This window comes from Dipodomys merriami, unplaced genomic scaffold, assembly GCF_024711535.1.
Source record: "Dipodomys merriami isolate MVZ:Mamm:240054 unplaced genomic scaffold, mDipMer1.0.p SCAF_25, whole genome shotgun sequence".
NCBI lineage: Eukaryota > Metazoa > Chordata > Mammalia > Rodentia > Heteromyidae > Dipodomys > Dipodomys merriami.
In genome coordinates, this window is record NW_027203937.1 from 16962398 (window position 1) to 16984541 (window position 22144).

General features: G+C 39.0%; 1 protein-coding gene across 2 annotated transcripts in view; it reads left to right on the forward strand.

The window, feature by feature from the left end:
- Rab6a (RAB6A, member RAS oncogene family) overlaps positions 1–22144 on the forward strand; it is a 66490-nt gene that overhangs the window by 27645 nt on the left and 16701 nt on the right. Inside the window, exons 2-5 of one of the 2 annotated variants that reach the window (XM_070035038.1) lie at positions 11364–11422; positions 14514–14567; positions 16725–16830; positions 19227–19338. In XM_070035038.1, the coding sequence (XP_069891139.1) occupies positions 11364–11422; positions 14514–14567; positions 16725–16830; positions 19227–19338 (331 nt within the window). Of the gene's footprint in view, positions 1–11363; positions 11423–14513; positions 14568–16724; positions 16831–16895; positions 17002–19226; positions 19339–22144 lie in introns of both variants that reach the window. The other variant, XM_070035037.1, reaches the window with a different exon arrangement.

The following is a 22144-nucleotide window of genomic DNA, read 5'->3' on the forward strand; positions in this document are numbered from 1 at the left end:
TGAACTCTAGGCCTGGGTGCTGTCCCTCAGCTCTTCAGCTCAAGGCGAACCCTCTGCCACTTGAGCCACAGTGCCACTTCGTGTTTTCTGGTGGTTAATTGGAGATAAGAGTCTCCAGACTTTCCTACCTGGGCTGGCTTTGAACCACAATCCTCAGATCTTAGCCTCCTAAGTAGCTAGGATTACAGTTGTGAGCCACTGGTGCCTGGCATCAAACTCAGGATTTTACATGCAAAGCCAGTGCTTTACTACTGAGTGACAGCCCCATCTAAAAGGGTGGATTTAAGTCAGGTATTGGTGGCTCATGCCTGTAATCCTGCTACTCAGGAGGCTGAGATCTGAGGCTTGTACTTCAAAGCCATCCTGAGCAGGAAAGTCCGTGAATCTCTTTTTTCCGATTAACCACCACAAAACTGGAAGTGGCACTGTGACTCAAGTGGTAGAGTGCTAGCCTTGAGCTGAAGAGCTGAGGAGGGACAGTGCTCAGACCCAGAGTTCAAGCCCTATGACAGAAAAATTAAAAATAAATAAATAAATGAATGAATGGGTGAGGGGCTGTGAAGGTGGCTCAGTGGTAGAGTGCTTGCCTTGCATGTATGAGGCCCTGAGTTTGGTTCCTTTGCACTACATGAGCAGAAAAAGCCAGAAGTGGCGCTGTGGCTCAAGTGGTAGAGTGCTAGCCTTTAGCTGAAGAGTGAGCTGAAGAGTTCAGGCCCCAGGACAGACCAAAAAAAAAAGGGGGGGGGTGAGTTTATGAAATGTCAACTGTCTCAGTTATCTTAGAAAAGGCAAGTAGGAGTTCAACTCAGAAACTGTTTCCTCATATATTGTCATTTACTAACTTTGGAGGTTGAGATAGGTTCACTATTAGTATCCTAGAAAGAGTCTATAACATAAAGAATTATATCTTGCATATGGTTCATAGCAGATTTGTTTTCTTGACTTGTGTTTGAAGAATTCAGTTACTCACATAAATAGTTCATATTTGTTGTATGAGTGAGGGTTACACACATGTACACACATTCTTATTGTGTTACTCAAGCTAGTCCAGAATTTAGACTGCTGTTTTAGCCTATATTTATTTATTTATTGTAGGTTGTGTTGCTTGAACTCTGCCTGGGCACTGTCCCTCAGCTCTTCAGCTCAAGGCAAGCGAGTGCTCTACCACTTGAGCCACAGCGCCACTTCTGGTTTTCTGGTAGTTTATTGGAGATAAGAGTCTCAGGGACTTTCCTGCCCGGGCTGGCTTTGAACTATGATCCTCAGATCTCAGCCTCTTGAGTAGCTAGGAATACAGGTGTGAGCCACCAGCGCCTGGCTTCTTTCACATATTTAAATTCATTTCTTTTTAGATGTGTTCTAAATAAGGTCGAAAAATATATACAACTTAAGTAAGCTCCCTAACAAGATATCCCTCAGGGATATCTTAAATGGTTTTTGCTGACTTTTCTACTAACTACTTGAGATGACAGTTTTTATTTTTCTTCTAGTCCTGAAGTCTAGGTTCCCTCTCCCTCTCCCTCTCCCTCTCCCTCTCTCTCTTTCCTTCCCCTTCCCCTCCCCTTCCCCCTCCCTGTCCTAGGGACTCAGGGCCTGGGCACTGTTCCTGAGCTTCTTTTGCTCAATGCTAGCACTCTACCATTTGAGCCACAATGCCACTTCCAGATTTTTCTGTTTATGGGGTACTGAGGAATCCAACCTAGGGCTTCATGCATGCTAGACAAGCATTCTACCCCTAAGCTACATTCCCAGCCCTCTCAGTTTCTTGAGTAGCTGGGATTACAGGCATGAGCTGCTGGTGCTTGGCTGATCTCAGCTTTTTTGAACTCAGGGTTTGCTGCTTGCTTGTCAGGCACTCTGTCACTTGAACCGTACCCTCAGTTCTGACTGACAAAAAACTTAAAAATAACAAAATAGCTGGGCACTGGTGGCTCACACCTGTAATCCTAGCTACTCGGGAGGCTTAGATCTGAGGATCGAGGTTCAAAGCCAGCCTGGGCAGGAAAGGCTGTGAGACTCTTATCTCCAATAAACCACTAGAAAACCAGATGCGGCGCTGTGGCTCAAGTGGCAGAGCTCTCGCCTTGATCTGAAGAGCTGAGGGACAGCACCCAGGCCAGAGTTCAAGCCCCACAACTGACCAAAAAAAAAAAAAAAAAAAAAGACTGCCCTACAATACACTTCTACTGTACTTTCTAACAAAAAGTTCTTTCTCTTTTAATCCTAACATAGACTTGTTTTCATTGTGTTTATATATCCAACATTACATTTGGTATCTGGCATTTACTCTGTACTTATTAGAATGAAGAAATATAAGTAGGCTCACTTTGCTGTTATATTTGTTTTAGGTTACAAATGTCTAAAAGTATAGGCTTGTCCTTTGGATTGTTTCATACCTAAAGTGACAGTGATTTTTTTTTTTTGTCGGTCATTGGACTTGAACTCTGGGCCTGGGCATTGTCCCTGAGCATTTCAGCTCAAGGCTAGCACTCTACCACTTGAGCCACAGCATCACTTTATTGGAGATAAGAGACTCATGGACTTTCCTGCTGGGGCTGGCTTTGAACCTCAATCCTCAGATCTCAGCCTTCTGAGTAGCTAGGATTATAGGCGTTAGTCACCAGCGCCCAGCTTGACAGTGATTATTGATAAGACAAATGGAAAAGAATTTTGCCAATCATTTCATACCAGGTCTTTGTAGAATTATAAGAGGGCATAATTAGCATATTAAATATATGAGATTCACTTTCAGAAATGATAAAAATAGATGTTGAAATTGGGCTGCAATGTCTTATTTTGTTTTTGAAGTAACATTAAAGAGGCATTGTAAACATTATTGTAATATTTTAGTGATTATTTGTGTTTTTAAAAAGTCACCCCCCCAGGAAGTGGCGCTGTAGCTCAAGTGGTAGAGCACTAGCCTTGACCTGAAGAACTGAGGGACAGGCCCAGTGTTCAAGGCCCACGACCACCACCACCACCACCAACAACAACAACAAAAAAGTTATCCCCCAAAAAACTATCTCTTGGTGTCTGTAGAGAACTGGTTCCAGCAACTCTATGGCTATCAAAATCCATAGGTGCCCAAGTTTCTTCCTTATATTAAATGACTTCTTTTTGTATACTTTTTTCTTGCTGTACACTTTATACATATTACTAGATTACTTATATCACCTAACACAATGTAAATGTTATGTAAATACGTGTTAGAACTATAATGAGTAAAATATTCTATTTATGCTAGATAAGTACTCTGCACAGTATCACTCTATACTGCATCTAGTTTTAATTTTAATTTTTAAAAATTTTTATTGTGAAAATACTGTACCAGAGGGTTACAATTACATGGGCAAGATAATGAGTACATTTCTTTTTTTGGGGGGGGTCCAGTCATGGGGTCTGAACTCGGCCTGGGTACTGTCCCTCAGCTCTTCAGTTCAAGGCTAGCACTCTTCCACTTGAGCCACAGTGCCACTTCCGGCTTTTTTCTTTTTGCTTATGTGGTGCTGAGGAATCGAACCCAGGGCCTCAGGCATGCAAGGCAAGCGCTCTACCACTGAGCCATCTTCCAAGCCCTAATAAGTACATTTCTTATCAAGCATTGTAGCCTCCTCCTTTGTTTCCCCTTCCCATCCCTTACCATCCTCCCCCCCATCCTCCCCCTAGTTTTAATTTCTTTTAAGAGAGTACATATTTAAGTTTCAAAAAGAATCAGTGATGATTTAACTACTTTTTCTGCCAGTATTTTGTAGTTCTCATATTCCTACTTAATTTTACTGAGAGAACTTTTCTTCTAGCATTCATTCATTCATTCATTCATTCCTTTCTTTTTGTTTCCTCAAGATGACTGTGTGGCTAGTCCAGGCTAACACTTGTTTAGTTCACAATCATTTTGAATCCTCACCCTCTTTAATGCTGGAATTAGAGGTATGCACTACTATCTCCAGTGTATATACACACATATGTATGTTTTATTTTTTTGCTAGTCCTAGGGCTTAAACTAAGGGCCTGGGCTCTGTCCCAAGGCTAACACTCTACCACTTGAGCCACAGCTCCATTTCTGTTTTTTTCTGAGTAGTTCATTGGAGATAAGAATTTCATGGACTTTCCTGTCTGGGCTGGCTTCGAACCAAGAGCCTCAGATCTCAGCCTCCTGAGTAGGATTTATATGCATGAGCCACCAGTACCCAACTACTTGTATATGTTTACCATAGAAATTGTTTGGAAATTTTACTCTGGAGGCTGAGGCAGAATGATTAAGACTTAAGAGGCCATCCAGCAGAAGACAGCAGGACTCTAGATTAAAAACAAAATATAAAACAAAAAGATGGCTTTTTTACTATGAAAGCTGAGGCAGGAAGATTGAGACATAGAGGCCAAGATTCTGTATCAAAAACATAAGATAGCCTGGCGCTGGTGGCTCACACCTGTAATCGTAGCTACTCAGGGCTGGCCTTGAGCTGAAGAGCTCAGGGACAGTGCCAGGCCCAGAGTTCAAGCCCCATGACCTACCAAAAACAAACAAACAAGCAAACAAAACCCATTATATAAAACAAAAGGGCTGGGTCATGGCTTAAATAGTAGAAGGCTTGCCTAGCTTTTAGTTCAATCTCTTGTAACACACACACACACACACACACACACACACACACGCGCGCGCACGCGCGCGAAATTGGATTTTGAAATCGTTTCAACTATAGACAATGTTTTTCTTGGTTGTGGATGATGAATATATTTTTGCTTTAGCAAAATTGGAGTAATATAATTAGCTTTTTCCTTATATACACATGAATATATATTTGCAAATTATGTATATATGTATGTATATGTAATGTACAAATGTACAAACACATTACAGTATTTTTACTGCTGGGTATGGTAACATGTGCCTATTTATAGTCCTAGCACTTGGGATGCAGAGGCAGGAGGATTAAGAGTTCAAAGCCACTTTGTGCTGCATAGCAAGTTCTCAGCCATGAGCTACATATCAAGATTCCATTCCACCATCCCCCCTTAAAAACAACAACAAGGTTTTTGTAGCAAGAAGTATAATATTGTGGACCTAATATGTCATAATTATTACATCTAATAGATGGGTCCTTTGTTTCCTATAAGGTAGAAATCAAACACAGAGTAGTTTTGAACCAAAAGTGAGCAGTACCCTTTATCCCTCCATTTCTGTGTCCACTGCCCCCCCAAAGATAGATAAATGAACAAGACAAAATACCTCTTGATTCCATTTCCTGGAGTTATTTTGAAAAATATTATTTCATATATTTTATATGATTAGATCACTTCCAGCTTTTTGGTGGTTAGAGATGGGTCTCACAAATTTTCCTGCCCAGGCTGGCTTTGAACTGCAATCCTCAGATCTTAGCCTCCTGAGTAGCTATGATTATAGGTGTGAGCTACCTGTAATGATGGCTAATGTTTACTTTCTTTTTTTTTTGAGTCGGTTGTGGGGCCTGAACTCTGGGCCTAGGCGCTGTCCCTCAGCTCTTCAGCTCAAGGCGAGCGCTCTACCACTTGAGCCACAGCGCCACTTCCGGCTTTTTTCTTTTTGCTTATGTGGTGCTGAGGAATCGAACCCAGGGCCTTAGGCATGCAAGGCAAGCGCTCTACCACTGAGCCACCTTCCCAGCCCGAATATTGAATTTTTAAATAAACTTTATTGTTTCAATTATTTTGCCTTTACAGAAGAACTGAGACTTCTAGTTTCACATAAAACTGTTCCATCTCCCCTATTACTAATATATTTCATTAGTGTATTTTCATAATTGATGACCAATAATATACTTAAAATAAAATTATACTTTATTTTGATAGCTTTATTTATTTACTTATTTATTTTTTGGGTCCGGTCGTGGGGCCTGAACTCTGGGCCTGGGCGCTGTCCCTCAGCTCTTCAGCTCAAGGCTAGCGCTCTACCACTTGAGCCACAGTGCCACTTCCGGCTTTTTTTCTTTTTGCTTATATGGTGCTGAGGAATCAAACCCAGGGCCTCAGGTATGCAAGGCAAGCGCTCTACCACTGAGACACCTTCCCAGCCCGATAGCTTTATTTTTTATCTTTTTTTTTGGGGGGGTGGGGGTCCGGTCATGGGGCCTGAACTTTGGGCCTGGATGCTGTCCCTCAGCTCTTCAGCTCAAGGCTAGTGCTCTACCACTTGAGCCACAGCGCCACTTCCAGCTTTTTTCTCTTTGTTTATGTGGTGCTGAGGAATCATACCCAGGGCCTCAGGCATGCAAGGCAAGCGCTCTACCACTGAGCCACCTTCCCAGCCCCTATTTTTTAATCTTTTTAACAAAGAAAAAAACCTCTCGTTTCCATTTTCTGGAGTTCATTTCCATAAATACTATTTTACATGATCAAATGCACATAGGCATTGTACTTTTGTATTCTCTCCTAAGAGTATCCTCCTTTGGTTTGTGAATGCCTAAAGTCCTGTAGAATTTATCATGTCCTAGTGTATTTTAGATCTAACTTCTGCATATGAGAGAAAACATATTCCGTATGTGTCTCTGATCTTGACTTACTTTACTTAGCCTGGTTTATTTAGTTGCCTTTCCTTTCCCGATTCCTATCAGATATCTTAATTATATCAAGTCCTGTCATCATAAGCTCTTTGACTATGACTATTGGTCAGACATTTCTTGTTTTCGATGACCTTGACTGTGTTGATGACTAATGGTCACCTATTTTGTAGAATTTTTCTGTGTTGGAATTTGATTAGTGTGTGTGATGTGAGGATCTGGCCCAGGGCCTCATATATCAAACAGGCACTCTTGCCACTGATCTATATGCCAGCTCTCTCTGATTTTTTTTTTTTTAATGTTTTGACTGGGGTTCTTTATGTTTGGAAATGAGTTTTCTATGAAGAAGTATATTGTAATTATGGAATCATGTTACTTAAGGCCACAGTAGCTGTGAAATTAAAAACTCAAAAACTATTTATGCATATTATAAATAATGTGGAAAGAACCCTAATCTAACCATAATACCCACTCTTTTTTTTTGTTTTGCTTTTTGACATAGCATTTTTACTACTTTGTGACTCAAACTATCGATCATCCTCCTTCAGCCTTCCAAGTGCTGAAATTACAGGCCCTTTTGTTACCTTTTAACTATATTTTCTATATTGTTGTTGAGGTAGATAAACACAGGTAAGATCTCTCCTTGTTGCCCCTCCAAGTGCTGTGATTACAGATGTATACCACCATACCACTATATTTTAATTTTTATCCCCATGTTACTTTTCTTTATTGCAAGTGATGCTCTTCTCCTTGTCCTTTTCCTTTTCACTCCTTCTTGTTACAGTTTTATTATATACTTCAGGTTGGCTTTGAACTTGAAATCCTCCTGCCCCGGACTCTTGAGTGCTACAATTATAGGCACATGCCATTGCACTTGGCCCAAAGGTCTTCCCTAAACAAAAGTTGGCAGAAAGAAATTACAATTCAGCTGGCTCACCCCTATAATCGCAGCTACTTAGGAGGCTGAGATCGGAGGATTGGGATTCGAAGCCAGCATGGGCTAGAAAGTCCATGATATCTCCAGTTAACTACCAGAAAACTGGAAGTGATGCTTTGGGCTCAAAGTGGTAGACTGCTAGCCTTGAGCAAAAGAGGTCAGGGACAGCACCCAGGTCCAGGGTTCAAGCCCTATGACTGACAAAAAAACAGTTTAAAAAAATGCTGGTTTTATGGGGGTTAATAACAAGAGTCTCATGGACTTTCCTGTCCAGGCTGGCTTCGAATCGTAATCCTGAGATCTCAGCCATTGATTGAGTAGCTAGGATAACAGGCATGAGCCACTGGCACCCACTATGAGTATAATTCTTTTTGGAGAGTGTCACCCCTTCCTTTGCTTTTCTCCACTTCCCCCTTCACCTCCCCATCCCACAAGTTATAAAAATAACTTTTTAATAGTATTCTTGAGATGCTAATGCAAAAGAAAATATGAGAATTGTCTGTTCTCTGGCACTTTTAGGGACAGGGAAAATAGTTTTGGTTTAAGGACAGATGTTTTATTCAACTGCCAAAACTTTTTTTTCCCCCAGTTCTGGAGCTTGAACTCAGGGCCAGGGCACTGTCCCTGAGCCTCTCTGTACTTAAGGCTAACACTCTACCACTTGAGCCACAGCACTATTTTCGGCTTTTTCTATGTATGTGGTACTGGGGAATCGAACCCGGGGCATCATGCATGCTAGGCAAGCACTCTACCATTAAGCCTCATTCCCAGCCCCAAAACATTTTTTTTAAAAATCTATTTTTGGACTATGATCTGTTCCATCAATCTTTTTCTATCATTAAGCCAATACCATATTGTTTAGAAACCTGTATTTTCATGGTCAGTTTTGAGGCTGGATACTGTAGCTTCTTAAAATTTTTGTATTGTTGTCAAGATTGTTTAAAATCAATGTTGGGATTGTGAGTAGGACTGTGTGAGTATGTCATTTGGGGAAAGTTAACAGTTTAACACTGATTCTTCTTACTAGCTGTATGGTATTTTTTTTGTTGTTGTTGTTGGTCATGGGGCCTGAACTTCTGGGCCTAGGCACTGTCCCTCAGCTCGTCAGCTCAAGGCTAGCACTCTACCACTTGAACCAAAGCACCACTTCCAGCTTTTTCTGCTTATGTGGTGCTGAGGAATCGAACCCAGAGACTCATGTATGCACTCTACCACTGAGCCACCTTCCCAGCCCTGGTGTATCCTTTGGTTAGTTTTTCTTGATTTTTCACTATGCAGAGTGGTATGTTATATTCAATTTAGATGTCTTGTATGTCTTCTTAATTTAATTTTTTTATTGTGAAAATACTGTACAGAGGGGTAACAATTACATGGGCAAGATAACAAGTACATTTCTTATCAAGCATTGTAGCCTCCTCCTTTTGTTTCCCCTTCCCATCCCTTCCCAGCCTCCCCCCCATCCAATCCTCCCCACTCCCCCCCCTAAACCCCCCCACCAAAGTTGTAAAGTTCATTTTCGACATTAATTTTATTTTATTTTGGAAATAAAGAATTAGAAAATTTATATTTGTTTGCCTCTAGTCTAGAAATGTGATGATTTTTGTATTTTGACCTTCTACATGAGACCAAATTTTTCTTCAAGTTTTCTTTGCTGTTTATTTTATTTCATTTTGGGCGAGGGGATCAGTACTGATTAAACTCACAATCTTGTGCTTTTGCCCTGGTCATCTTCTGACTGTGAAATTCTTAACCTCCACATCCCAAGTAGCTGGGATTGCAGGTTATATACCTCCCCATTTAGCTTTATTTTGACACAAGACATCTTATTAACCCTTGCACAAACTGGTCTTGACCCATGGGTCCTTCTGTCATCTTCTCTCTGCCTCTCAAGTATCTAGGATTACAAGCATGAGCCACCACACCTGGGTTTCTTCAGGTTTTCATATCGTACATGAAAAGAGGGACATGGCCGGGCGCTGATGGCTCACACCTGTAATCCTAGCTATTCAGGAGGCTGAGATCTGAGGATCACGGTTCAAAGCCAGCCCGGGCAGGAGAGACCGTGAGACTCCTATCTCCAATAAACCACCAGAAAACCGGAAGTGGCGCTGTAGCTCAAGAGGTAGAGCGCTCGCCTTGAGCTGAAGAGCTGAGGGACAGTGCCCAGGCCCAGAGTTCAAGCCCCACGGCTGACCAAAAAAAAAAATAAAAAAAGAAAAGAAAAGAGGGACATGTAAAGCCCAGGATCTAGTCTCTAAAAATTGATTGAATAAAATCTTAATCATTGTATAATATGAATATCTGGGTATGGTTTTTATTCTCTCAATTTTTTAAAAGATATCTATTTACCCATTCTCTTTGTAATTGATGGGATTTCTTGTATTTGTTTTATTGAGCCTGTCAAGCTATTGGAAACTAGAAAAATAATTAGATATAATATATTTTGTATTCATTAGTAAGGAAATTACAAGTGTTTATTTTTGACCTTTTGCTTATTTCCCTAAAAACACTGATAAATAAAATTATTGATCTTTGAGACAGACAATTGTAAAGATCTGATCTGATTCTGCAGTAAGTTTGTAAACAACTTCTCACATCTCTCTTATATAGTCTAGAATTTTTTTTTTTTTGAGTCCGGTTGTGGGGCCCGAACTCTGGGCCTGGGCACTGTCCATCAGCTCTTCAAGGCTAGCGCTCTACCACTTGAGCCACAGCGCTTCTTCCGGCTTTTTTCTTTTTGTTTATGTGGTGCTGAGGAATCGAACCCAGGGCCTCAGACATGCAAGGCAAGCGCTGTACCACTGAGCCACCTTCCCAGCCCTAGTCTAGGATTTTTTGTTTGTTTTTGTTGTCCATTGTGGAGCTTGAACTCAGGGCTTGGGCACTGTATCTGAGTCCTTTTGCTCAGGGTTAGCACTCTACCACTTTGCTTTTTTTTTGGTGGTTAATTGGAGACAAGAGTTCATGGGTTTTCTTGCTCTGGCTGGCTTTGAATAGCAATCCTCAAGATCTCAGCCTCCTGAGTAGCTAGGAATACAGGTGTGAGTCACCAGTGCCTGGCTGTAACCTAGTACTTTAAATGATCGTTCCCTTCATTGGTCTCTTTTGTCAGGGTCCAAATAAGTGTCTGCTTGTCGTCTTGTGAATCAACATATTTGTTTTCCTCTGTTCGGTCTTTATTTTCCTCAATTTGTGTGTGTGTGTGTGTGTGTGTGTGTGTGTGTGTGTGTGTGTGAGAGAGAGAGAGAGAGAGGGAGAAAGAGCGCGGGCAGGAATGGGGGGGGGGGGAGAGAATCAGTCAATCCTGGGGCTTGAACTCAGGACCTAGGAGCTGTCCTGAGTTTTGTTTTGTTTTGTTCAAAGCTAGTACTCTACCACTTGAGCCATAGCTTCACTTCTGGCTTTTTTGGTGGTTAATTGAAGGTAAGAGTCACATAGACCTTCTTGCCCAAACTGGCCTTGAACTATGATCCTCAGTCTCAGCCTTCTGATTACAGGTGTAAGCAACCAACATAGCTCTTAACTACTTTACCTGTATTCTTACTAATCTCAAGGTATTATTGTGTGTTTTTAGAAAAAATTACATTGGCAAACTTGGTGCTAGATAATTTTTAATTACCACTGCAGATTTTTTTTTCAGTTTTCTTTTTTTAATTTTTTATTGTGAAAATACTGTACAGAGGTGTTACAATTAGATGGGCAAGATAATGAGTACATTTCTTATCAAGCATTGTAGCCTACTCCTTTGTTTCCCCTTCCCATCCCTTCCCAGCCTCCCCCCACCCCTCTGTAGATATTTTTCTATTGCATTTATTTTTAAATTTTCTGTAGAATTGCCTAAGAACCCAGTGACATTTTTCACTGAGCAAATCTCTTTTTTCTTTTCATTTCAGTTGGAAAGACATCTTTGATCACCAGATTCATGTATGACAGTTTTGACAACACCTATCAGGTATTTTGTTGTTGCCAAGTTATTAGTTGTGTTTTGTTACAAATAATTCTCAAAGTATTTAAAAAGTTTATATACCTGTAGTAATGGATGTAAGAACAAGATTATAACATTTGTAAAATGCTGTATAATACTTAGTAGAAATGATTTTTACCCATTGATCTTCAGTCTTACTCAATTTTATTGTCTTTCAAACTCTATTGAAAGATTCTTTAAAATTATCAGGTGCCAGGTGCCAGTGGCTCAAGCCTATAATCCTAGCTACTCATAGCAGTTCAAAGCCAGTCTGGGCAGGAAAGTCTGTGAGACTCTTATCTCCAATAAACCACTCAGGAAACTGGAGGTGGCGCTGTGGCTCAAGTGGTAGAGCACTAGCTTTGAGCTGAAGAGCTGAGGGACAGTGCCCAGGCCCAGAGTTCAAGCCTCTCAACCGGCTCCCCTCCCCCCCCCCCAAAAAAAAATCATCAGGTAGGGAATTAGAAGTAATAAAAAAATATTCCCTCATAAAGAATACCTACAGGTGTTGTTTTCTTTAATATTTTGATCTACACTTGAAGTCAAGAATAAATGAATAATGAAATTAGAAATTACTAGCATAATCAAATTTGGGAAATTCACAAGTAGGTAGAATTCTGTAATTCACTTCTAAATAATGAATGTGAAGGATTAAATCACAAGGGAAATTAGAAAATATTGAGCTGAATACAAAAAGAAAATACAGCTAAATTCTACATTTGTGAAGTTGATTTTGATAAAAATGCCAAATCAATTCAGTTAAAAGCAGTCCTTTTTTATGATGTTAGACAAATTGGATATCCACTTGTGAAAATATAAATTTAGGCTTTTATTCCATATACAAAAATTAAAAGTAGATTATAATCTTAAATATTAGGATTTTTTAGAAGAAATTTTAAAGGAAAACATTTTTGTGCTCTTGACTTAAAAGAAAAATTTTTTGAGAGAGATTTGTCCTTAATTTTACCCTCATTGAGCTTTATATAAGTTGGAGGTAGTATGAGGCTAGAGATTATGAGTTTGGGGAGAATTGATTGCTTTCTCTGGGAAGGAAATATGTTCCATGAAATAAGTAGGCCAAACAGCTAGAGAACCTGCCAAGTTTGCTTCAGGAAGCCCTATCCATCTCATGGCTTTAAAGCTAACTCTTGGCCCTGCCCAGCTACTCTCTTTAACTCTTCTTCTTCAGTCAGCCCTTCCCTGTTCTTTCCTTCCCTTTAGTGTTCTCTTTCCTGGATTCTCATAAAGACATAAAACATAAAATACAAATAAGATTTGGGCTGGAGGGGCTAGGAAGATAGCTCAGTGGTAGAGTGCTTGCCTTGCATGCATGAGGCCCTGGGTTCGATTCCTCAGCACCACATAAGCAAAAAGAAAAAAGCTGGAAGTGGCACTGTGGCTCAAGTGGTAGAGCGCTAGCCTTGAGCTGAAGAGCTGAGGGACAGTGCCCAGGCCCAGAGTTCAGGCCCACGACCGGACCCCCCCCCCAAAAAAAAAAAAATAAAAGATTTGGGCTGGAAAAAAAAAAACTCAAAAACATGATCCTTAAAGAAAGGAATTGGTAAATTGAACTTTATTAAAACTCTTACGCTTTAAAAGACTCCATTATGAAAATGGGTATAGTCCATCAATTTTGCAAAATTCTCTGTTGGAAGAAGCCAAAATGAGAATCTCATTTGCACTGAGTGATAGCTAATCATTCTACTTATTCTGAAATTAAGAATTAACAGGAAAGATGTATCTGTCCATCCTTTTCTTGTGAAAAGTGTCCTTTGGGATAGCCAAATAACTCAGCTTGGTAAATTCTGTGTAGAGTTTTATTTAGTAAACATGACAGTAATGTCAGAATTAGAAAAATTCCTCCTCCTCCTCCTCCTCCTCCTTCTTCCTCCTCTTTCTTCTTCCTTCTTATTCCTCCTCCTCCTTCTTTCGTCTCTTCTTCTTCCAGTCCTGGGGCCAGAACTCAATCTTTTGCCAAAATTCAAGGCCTAGGTACTGTCTTGTGCCATTTGCCACAGCTCCATTTCTGGCTTTTTGCTGGTTAATTGGAGATAAGAGTCTCACAGACGGGGGTGGGGGTGGGGGGAGCGGGGGAATGGGGGGGAAGGAGAAGGATTGGGATTGGGGGGGAGGGGGGAGGCTGGGAAGGGATGTGAAGGGTAAACAAAGGAGGAGGCTGCAATGCTTGGTAAGAAATGTACGCATTATCCTGCCCATGTAATTGTAACTCCTCTGTACAGTATGTTCACAAATAAAATTAAATTTAAAAAAAAAAAAAAAAGAGTCTCACAGACTTTGCTTGCTGCCTGGGCTGGTTTGAATAGTGATACTCAGATCTCCGCCTCCTGAGTAGCTAGATTGCCAGCATGGACCACCAATGCCTGATAGAAAATTGACTTTTTGTATATCAAATGAGATAATTGATTTAGGTAACTCCTATCAATCAACATTAAACCCATCATGTGAAAAGATAATGGGGATAGCTAGGCACCAGTGGCTCACGCCTGAGTAGCCAGTGGCTACTCAGGAGGCTGAGATCTGAGAATCATGGTTCAAAGCTAGCCCAGGCAGGAGAGTCCTTGAGACTTATCTCCAATAAACACTAGGACAAGTGACCTAGACAGAATAACAGTTTGCATCAGCAATATTTATAAAATTGTTACTGGGGCACTAAAACCATTCTGACTGGGAAGCACTGAGAAATCTAAACAAATACAAAATTTCAATATTCAATTACAAATATGTAAACTGTATTTCTCATTGTCTTGTTATCTGCAAAATGAGAAAAACAGGGATGAAAATAATTTACCCTTTAGGGGGAAAAGGTTACCCTTTAGGAATGTTGTAGTTACAATTCACATATGATCAAGTAAAGATCCTGAAACAATTTCTAACATGGAATAGCAAGTGTTTAGTATATCAAAGCCATTATCACTGAAAATATTGTCATTTTTACTTGACTATGTATATGTGTTCATTCATTATTTCTTCTATATTCATAAATCCCATTTGTACTCTAAACTTGTGGCTATCATCCAACTATTATTTTTGTTAACTTCTATTTTGTTTCATTCTACAGGCAACTATTGGCATTGACTTTTTATCAAAAACAATGTACTTAGAGGATCGAACAGTGAGTAATATTTTGGTGTACAATTTTATGCAATAATTCAGATTCAAAAACTGGTCAAAGCTATAATCCATGATTGTCACCTTCAGAAGTACTTTTTTTGTTACTGAAGTTAGATCTTTTGGAAAACTGTTATTGCAGAGTAAGTTACTTGTTCTTAGTACTATTATTATTATTATTATTTTTAATCTCTAAGTGAGATCCAAAGTGGGAGAGAAAGCCAAGGGTTTGTGTTCGTGTTTGTGGTTTTTTTTTTTACTAAAATCCTGATGTCTCTTGTTTTGTTAAACAAAACTTACCACCATGATTTGGAAAAATGACAACAGATAATTTTAAGAGTTAAATTTTAAAAATTTTCATGAAGAAATTAGAACTACATTAAAAATCTTTTGAGTGCTGTTCTTGATGCAGTTTGAAAGACTTCATTTGGGTGAGGGGATATGAGTGGGTTAGGACATCTGCCTAGTAAGTGCAGAAGGATATCAATATTTAGCTTTATTTCTACGATGCCAGGTTCTCTCCCCCCTTCCCCTCCAAATTGTCTTATCAGGTCTAATTATGAATCCTTTTCAAGACTTTCTTAATATTCTATTATCCATAAGCTATCTCATAATTATTATGACTAAAGGAATATCTACTTTCTCATTTAATTTGATCTGATCTGTGGGTTTAAACATTAGCAACACCAAAAAGGAACATTTTATTTGAATATTATATATTTGTGAATTCAAATATATAGTTATATATTTGTGAATTCAAATATTTGTCAGAATAGGATTTGTGCCAATGTTGACAAGTGGAGAAAGTGTGCTTTTATTTTTATCATTTTGAGTGTTAACTTTAAATTAATTCTGTATTCAATTGCATTACTCCTTGAAGAGATTTCTGTCACATAAACAGTAAATAATTTAAATGTATTCTTTTGGAACCTGTACCCAAAAGGCGCCATTATATTTCCAAATTTATTTCTTAAATGTGTGAATTTTTAAATATATATTTTGTTTTCATATGTAACCTACCATTTCTTAAAGTATGGAAACTACTTTACAATGGTAAGAGAACTTGATACTTGTTTTCAGGTTTTGTTCTGTCATGTGATATGTGAAATTTGTGTAGGATTACAAAAAAATATTTTCACATTTTGTTGTATTATCTATTATGTTCAGGAAGAAAATTTTAATAGAAACATAAACATAGTAGTCAATGGCCAACAAAGAAGACTGATTATAGCTTCAGAGAGGTTTTCAAAGAAATATTCCTAGTCCTCACCAGTGGCTCACGCTTGTAATCCAAGCTACTCAAGAGGCTGAGATCTGAGGATTGGGGTTCAAATTCAGCCCAGGCAGAAAAGTTCATGAGACTCTTATCTCCACTTAACCACCAGAAAAATTGGAAGTGGCGCTGTGGCTCAAAGTGGTAGAGTACTAGCCTTGAAGGAAAAAACTCCGGGACAGCACCCAGACCTTGAGTTCAAGTCCCATGACCGACAGAAAAAAGAAATATTAATACCTTTATTCTGATTTACCTTAGTTCCTTTTTTATGCTCAGTGTGTGAATATCAAGAGTCTGCTTTATGTCTTCTGGAAGACATGGATTCAAAGTAGTTACAAGGAGAAAAAAGAAATCCTGTTTCTGATTTTCTGAAATCTTTTACAATAACATTTTTCAGTCATTTACCTTCAGAGCAAGCAAATTTTTAATATTGTTTCCTTTTGAAAAGAGTTTTTCGGGGCTGGGAAGGTGGCTCAGTGGTAGAGCGCTTGCCTTGCATGCCTGAGGCCCTGGGTTTGATTCCTCAGCACCACATAATATGGCAAAAACAAAAAAGCCGGAAGTGGCGCTGTGGCTCAAGTGGTAGAGCGCTAGCCTCGAGCTGAAGAGCTGAGGGACAGCGCCCAGGCCCAGAGTTCAGACCCCACGACCGGACCCCCCCCCCCAAAAAAAAAAAAAAAGAGTTTTTCATTCATTGAAAAGAGTAATTTTCATCCTTCCCTGCAAACCTTTTACTTGAGTTATCTTCCTACTACTCATCTTTCTCCTTTACAAAGAACATTGTTTCTCTTTTATTTAGTTTTTTTTTTTTTAAGCATTAGGGTTTTTTTATTGTTTGTTTTTTTGGTTTTGTTTTTTTTTTTTTATTTGTTTTTTCCCATCCCACAGATCAGGCTGCAGCTGTGGGATACTGCGGGTCAGGAACGTTTCCGTAGCCTCATTCCCAGTTACATCCGTGATTCTGCTGCAGCTGTAGTAGTTTACGATATCACAAGTAGGTATATTGTAATGGGTTGACCTTTCTTATTTTTTTGCTTGTTTGACTGATTTTGTTGTTAGGTACGGTTGCAATTATGGGACACTGCAGGTCAAGAGCGGTTCAGGAGCTTGATTCCTAGCTACATTCGTGACTCCACTGTGGCAGTTGTTGTTTATGATATCACAAGTGAGTGGGGGGGGGAATTATGCATCTCTAATCTCCTTTCAACTTTTAGCTTAGCTGCATGTTCTTGTCTTGTGCTTGTTTTCCTTACTGGCATGTAAAAATAAGTTTTATCATAGTAAACTTTATCACAGACCAACCGGGTCAGAAGTATATCAATATTTGGCTTATTTCGATGATGCAGGTTTTTCACCCCAGAAATTGTCTTTCAGGTCCAATTATGAATCCTTTTCAAGACTTTCTTACTATTCTGTTATCCGTAAGCTATCCCATAATTATTATGACTAAAGGAATATTTTTTTCATTTAATTTGATCTGATCTGAGATTTCTCTAAAGTAACCTGCATTTAACTCTTACCACGTTTTCCAAATTCTCCATGGATTCTGTTGAGGCTATTAAAAGCTTCTACTAGCCAGCTTTTCTCTGCTTCCCTGTTCTAGCCATTCTCTCTCTATAGAGGAAGACAGAGAAACATAGCGTGCACTTTTTTATTAATCGTATTTATTTGAATCATATCTGGATTCTGTGACTGACTTAGTTTGTTGCTAACACATTACACTTTTATTTCTAAGAAAAATTTAAAATGGGAAATGAAACAAGTAATGGTCTTTTTCTTTTTCCCAAAGACTTAATAATGCCTTTCATCTTTTAAGTGACTGAATTTTCTGTGGAGCATTGGTGACTAACAGTTGGTGCTCTCTGATTGAAATTGTCTTTATAGATTGGTTTATTATACACACACACACACACACACACACATACACACAATTTTAAACATCATTCCATAGTGTCCCATAATTAATAAGAAAACAGATATATAACATCTTGGACTTCTTTGAGCTAGTAATATTATTGCTAGAAATTTTTGTGTATTTGCTCAATCAGAGGTCATAGCTACTTAACAGTAATTGCAGTGGCAAAATTAGAAGTTAAAAGATTGCATTTGAGAATTTTTCTTTCTTATTTTGAATAGGAGCTATATGCAGTCATTCTTCTCTTGCAGCTTTACTTTGGGTTGCTACTTTTTTTATGTGTTTATTATTGTGCATTGACCAGTTTTGTAGCTTTAAAAGGTTTGTGCTTACTTTAACGAAAGTGAGTGAAATTTGTATTTTCCTTACAATATTAGTGCATTGTTTCAATATCTACTTTAAAAAAAATCCTTAGAATCCAATCTTAGAAAAGATGAAGTTTGTTAGAACTAAGTATTGAAACAAACTAAGTTGAAGTGATCACAAACTGCATAAGCAATGCAAACACAGTGGTACTGAAAGTTGTTTAAAGGCTTTCAAATTTTCTGGTTGTGTTGGGACTTACTGGCTGTCATACTTTTGGAAATGCTTTCTTTGTCATATTTGATATGTATAAGTGATCAAAAAAAGCATTGTGGCAATGTAACACCATATTATCTGTCATAGCTGTCCTTAGATTTCATTCTGAGTAGGGCCCATCGCTGTGTAGACAACAGCAATCTACATAGAGCTGCAGACTGTGGCCCAGTGGGCTGGGCTGGGCCTGGTTATGTGGACTTGTTTTGTCAATTTTTATCCTCTTTCTGAGTTATAAATTTGATGTTTCTAAATTGGCATTAGGCCCTGACTGCCTGCCTCTCCCTGGTGTCCACTCTCAAGCTGGATTTCCGGGTTAGAGCTTTGTATTTCTGAATGAGCAGATAGAGCTCTGGTATTGCCCTGTCTCTAGTCCACTATACTGGATCCCATCCCCTGTCCTTAGATTTCAAAGTGTTTTTCTTTTCTTTTCTTTTTTTGGACCAGTCCTAGGGCTTGAACTTAGGGTCTGGGTGCTGTGCCTGAGCCTCTACCACTTGAGCTACAGGGCCACCTCTGGCTTTTTCTGTTTAGGTGGTACTGAGGAATCAAACCCAGGGCTTCATGCATGCTGGGCAAGCACTCTGCCACTAAGCCACATTCTCAGCCCCAAAAATTTTTAAATTTTTTCCAACTATATATAGTACATTGTATTCATTTGGTTTTTGTCAAAAAATTTACATTAAAATGAACCTTGAGGATTTTTAAAATATAGATTTGTTTATATCACTTGACAGTTGCAATCAGATAAAATGGAGTTATGTTGTAGGCACATTAAAAGTGGGTTCTTAATGTGCTGTCCCCCTTTCAACTTCCAGGGGATTGTGGGAGAGTGGTGTCCTTTACTTGAGGAGACATTTTCAGTAACATTAATTCCTCTGTCCATCCTCCTATACCAGATGTTAACTCATTCCAGCAAACTACAAAGTGGATTGATGATGTCAGAACAGAAAGAGGAAGTGATGTTATCATCATGCTAGTAGGAAATAAAACAGATCTTGCTGACAAGAGGTATGGAGTGATTTTTGGTATTTTGATTACTGTGTTAAGAATTAGCTCATTTTTGTTTACTAAAGAAATTTTGAAAAGAGACATATTAATCCCTTTACACAAGCCTTTATTGTGTGAATCTAAACAAGCATAAACATTCACCTCAGTTCTTTTTTTGTTGTTGATCATGGGGCTTGAACTCAGGGCCTGGGTACCATCCCTGAGGTCTTTTACTCAAGTTAGCAATCTACCACTTTGAGCCAATCATGCAGTTTCTGGTTTTCTGGTGGTTAATTGGACATAAGAGTCTTACAGACTTTCCTGCCTGACTTTGAACCACAATCCTCAGATCTTAGCCTCCTGAGTAGCAGGATTACAGGTGTGAGCCACTGGTGCCCAACTCAATTAATTTCTTAAGAAAAAATTACTTTTATTTCATGTAAACCCATGAACAAATAACTCCTATGTGAGAATATTTATACCTGAAGCCAGTTAAGTATTAAAATTTTAATGTTTATACTCAGGGTTTTTTGGGATAGTTTTACCATATTTAATGGTGGTGGCGGTGGTGTGTTTGTGTTTAAAATTGTATAGTTGAATCAACCTCTGTAGCTGAACTGAATAGCTTGATTGTGATACTTTAGTAAAATGAGCAAAGCCATATTCAAGTCATATAATGTAAAAAAGTCTTAATATTCACTGTAGAATCCTTGGTTTAAATACCTGCTTTTTTTTTTCTTCTTTCTGTTACTTGTGGGGCTTGAATTCAGCTGTTGTCCCTGAGTTCTTTTTGTTCAAAGCTAGCACTCTACCACTTTGAGCCACAGCTTTACTTCCAAGTTTTGAGTGGTTAATTGGAGGTAAGAGTCTCATAAGGGACTTTTCTGCCCAGGCTGGTTTCGAACTGCGATCCTTCTGAGTAGCTAGGATTACAGACATGAGCCACAAGTGGCTGGCCTGCTTTTAACATTCTTTGTTTGTTTCTTTGTTTTTGCCAGTCTTAGAGCTTGAACTCAGGGCCTGGGCACTATCCCTGAGATCCATTTGCTCAATTACACTCTACCACTTGAGCCATAGCACCACTTCTGGCCTTTTCTGTTTATGTAGTACCGAGGAATCGAAACTAGGGCTTCATGTATGCTAGGCAAGCACTCTACCACTAAGCCACATTCCCAGCCCCACACGAATATTTTTTAAAGCTTTTGATATTTGGTCCTACCTGTAGATACAATGATTTAGTATTGTCTTGGGTGGGGCACTTGGATATATAAAGGTCTTCCTAAATGGCTCTGACACAGACCACATTTGGGCCAATTACCATAACTCACTTTAATAATTAGGAGGACATATAGTTAGTCTAGTGAATAAACTCAAGATTCTAAACCCAAAAGGATTTCCACCTAGACTTCTTCATTGGTAGAATTTTTAGACCAGTGTTCATTCATTTATGAAGTATTTATTGAAATCACTATGTCTCAAGTGCTCCTCTGCAACATAGAGTATTACACAAAAAGGACAAATCATCTTCCAGAAACTTCAGAAAGCTTTTATTTAATAAAATGATCTAGGGGCTGGGAAGGTGGCTCAGTGGTAGAGTGCTTCCCTTGCATGCATGAGGCCCTGGGTTTGATTCCTCAGCACTACATAAGCAGAAAAAAACAGAAGTGGTGCTGTGGCTCAAGTAAGTGGTAGAGCACTAGCCTTGAGCTGAAGAGCTGAGGGACAGCTCCCAGGCCCAGAGTTCATGTCCATGACCACCCCCCCCAAAAAAAAAAAAAAAAAGAAAGAAAGAAAATGATCTAGACAAATCTAGCCAGGTTCAGCAATATAGACCTATAATCTAAGCTATTTTTGAGACTGAAACAAAAGAAACATGAGTTTAAGGTCAGTCTAGACAACATAGCAAAACCCATTCTCAAAAAACAAAAGTCAATACATAGGTTATTAAATGATGATGTTAAATGGTAAGATGAAAAATAAAGCAGGGGAAAGAGGACATGAAATGCCAGGGGTAGGTTTGAAATTTTAGATAGGTTAACAGTGAAGATCTCTTTGAGAAGGTGACTAGTGACTTTCAAGTAAAGATGCAAAGGAAATAAGGGAGTCAGCTGTGTAGAGGGGAATAACTGTGCATCTTGAAGGAAGAAGTAATTCTAGACAATAGGTTCAGAAGATGGAAAATCCTTAATTCAGAAATCCACTATCACTGGGTACTGTTGGCTCACACCTATAATCCTAGTTACTGAGGAGGCTGAAATCTGCAGTTTGAAGCCATCCTGAGCAGGAAAGTCTGTGAGACTCTTATCTCCAATTAAATCACAGAAAAGACTGGAAGTAGCGCTGTTGCTCAAGTGCTAGAGTACTAGTCTTGAGCAAAAGGAGCTCAGGGAAAGCACCCAGGCCCAGTGTTCAAGCCTCAGGACCTGTAAAAAAAAAAAATCCACATAGAGCTCTGTAAAGAGGATAATAGAAAGAGTTTAACTATAAGATTTTTCTTTACAGATGTTAAGACCAGATCACACAAGGAAAAAGTAGGAGACTTTTTCTAAATGAGATTAGAGGCTTGAGTAGAGGAATAATTTTCCATGTAGAGAAGTTATAGAATCAGTGAGGAAAGTAATTAGACTGTAAAGAAATGATGTTAACTACCCAGGAAAACAGTAGTTTATATAATAAGTGATTAAATTCGGTTTTTGTGTTGTTTTTTTTTTTAAGATAGAGCTGTTAGGATATAAAGATGAAATGAATGGAATACAGATTGGTGGATAGATTGTAGGGTGTGAGAAAAGAAATAGTCAAGGGGGATACCCAGATTTTTGGCTTGAGT